This window comes from Arachis ipaensis, chromosome B08, assembly GCF_000816755.2.
Source record: "Arachis ipaensis cultivar K30076 chromosome B08, Araip1.1, whole genome shotgun sequence".
Taxonomy (NCBI): domain Eukaryota; kingdom Viridiplantae; phylum Streptophyta; class Magnoliopsida; order Fabales; family Fabaceae; genus Arachis; species Arachis ipaensis.
Window position 1 is genome coordinate 128,902,290 of NC_029792.2, and position 1,965 is coordinate 128,904,254.

Consider the following 1,965-nt stretch of genomic DNA (forward strand, 5'->3'; position numbering starts at 1 on the left):
ACAACAAAAACACTATCGAAGAAGAAAAGGGAAGAGGAAGAAGAAGAGCATTTTCGCTTCGCTCCCAAATCAGAGAAGTCAAACAAGTCTTCCTCTGAGAGAATCACTCATCCACGAAGGCACTTTACAAATTCCAGATTTTTATTTCCTTTTTTTTTTTTCATAATTTTTATTCTTTTTTAACTTTTGGGTCTTCTTAGTTCTCAGTTCTTCTGTTGTTTTTGGTAAATCAGAATCAAAGTTCAAATCTTCGGGTAAGATTTTCTCTGTGTGTGTATGATTATGATTACAAAATTACAGATCCACTTCAATTGAAAATTTTTAGGAACTTGGGTTTGGAGAAGAAAAGTGAATAGTGAAGAAGAAGAAATTGAAATTGAAGTGAAATGCCGGAAGAGGAGTTGGTGGACATAAAGTTCAGATTGTACGATGGGTCTGATATGGGGCCATTCAGGTACTCTTCAGCAGCCACAGTTGATGTTCTTAAACAAAGGGTTGTCTCAGATTGGCCAAAAGGTTCTAACTTCATCATCACTTGTTTACTTTTCCCCCCTGAATTATGCCCTTTTTTTAATTTTTGGGTGTTTTGATGTTGCTTAGTGTTTATGTCAATTTTTGGGTGTTTGATTTTGCGTTTTTCACTTTTTGAGCTATATTAGTTGCTGTATGTTCATGATTATTGATTCATATGAGTAGGGGAATGCATTGATAGTGTCTAATTTTAATGTTTGATACTATGTTTTATTGTTTCTGATAAGTTTGTCACTTTATGTGTGATCATGTGATGTAAATATGCATATCAGGCTTGTGTAATTAGTTAATTTTGGCCTTTTGGGAGTTTACAGTTGGATTCAGCATTTGTAAGTCTCTTCTTAAAGCTAAATTATGGTAGCTTTGGCTTCTGTGGCTTCTGTAGCTTTGGCTTCTGTAGTTATTTTGTCAAGTAAAATTTGATTCGGCTGGTATCATTCGATGTATATAAAGGGAAAGAATGAGGTGGTGATCTTTTGTTTTCCCTCAAGGTCCCAAAGCCCTTCCTCGCCGAAACTCTGAGTAGCCAGGAGGAAGTGTTTCTGCATAGATTTCGTGCATGTTTGGGCGCCATTATTTTGTTAAAAAAAGATCTTTTTTCAATGAAAAAAGATCTTTTTTTATTTTTTAACGTGTTTGGCAAATTTCTAGTAGTAAAAGTAAAAGCACTAGTAAAATAAAAAAAAGATCTTTTTTGAGAAGCTGTAATTTACATCTTTTTTTAAAAGATCTTTTTTTCTTAAAAAAAAGATGTTTTTCATGTAATAAATAAACAAAAAAGTACTTTTATGCATTCTTTTTTGCAGTGTTTTAGTCCCAACAGTCATTCATCATGCATGCCTTAGTTGGTGCAACAACACCAACCTTCACACCTATTTAGGAATTAGGATATGGATGTCAATTCCTATGTGATGCATGATATTGCAAGATGCATGTTTCATCACAAATTTCTTGCATATGAATAGAAAGCTTTTGTTTTGCTTATTCCTTTACAAGTATTACGTTTGATTTTGATAATTTGATCTCTTTCTTTGACCTTGATAACAACTAGCTCCTATTCACAGAAGGGAAGAAAGAAAAAAAAATCTTTGTATATTACTATTGGAACTAATATTCCAGCAGGGAAATTCAACTTCAGAAGCTTGTAAAGTAAGATTATCCAGCATGGAAATTCAACTTCCAGCATGTATATTACTATTGGGCATAAATGACCATTCAAATTTTCTCACCTAGTTAGCATAACAACCTCTTCTTGTTTCTACTCCCATTCTTTCATAAAATTTGATGAAATTTTTTGCCTTAGTAGGCTTGGGGTTCCTATCAACATCCCCTTTCAAAATCCATCATGTCCGAAAGGTGAAATGTAGGAAGTCCCCGTTGAATGTAAGATCCAACGAGTTTTCAAAGCGTGGGAGGTTCTGCCGTTTGACCTGT

General features: G+C 34.0%; 1 protein-coding gene and 2 long non-coding RNA genes across 6 annotated transcripts in view; all 3 read left to right on the forward strand.

Annotated features, from left to right (window-relative positions):
* Nucleotides 1-1,965, forward strand: part of LOC110266154 — a 14,191-nt gene that overhangs the window by 4,274 nt on the left and 7,952 nt on the right. The window lies entirely within an intron of this gene.
* Nucleotides 1-1,965, forward strand: part of LOC107612734 (membrane-anchored ubiquitin-fold protein 3) — a 7,382-nt gene continuing 5,417 nt past the window's right edge. Inside the window, exons 1-3 of one of the 4 annotated variants that reach the window (XM_021110198.1) lie at nt 7-119; nt 234-254; nt 326-516. In XM_021110198.1, coding sequence (XP_020965857.1) covers nt 387-516 — 130 coding nt within the window. In that variant the 5' untranslated portion in view covers nt 7-119; nt 234-254; nt 326-386. Of the gene's footprint in view, nt 120-233; nt 255-300; nt 517-1,965 lie in introns of those variants that run through there. The other 3 variants (XM_016314457.2, XM_021110197.1, XM_021110196.1) reach the window with 3 other exon arrangements.
* Nucleotides 1,321-1,965, forward strand: part of LOC110266153 — a 2,952-nt gene continuing 2,307 nt past the window's right edge. The window contains exon 1 of the long non-coding RNA XR_002353147.1: nt 1,321-1,963. This is a non-coding gene — a long non-coding RNA (uncharacterized LOC110266153). The remainder of the gene's footprint in view (nt 1,964-1,965) is intronic.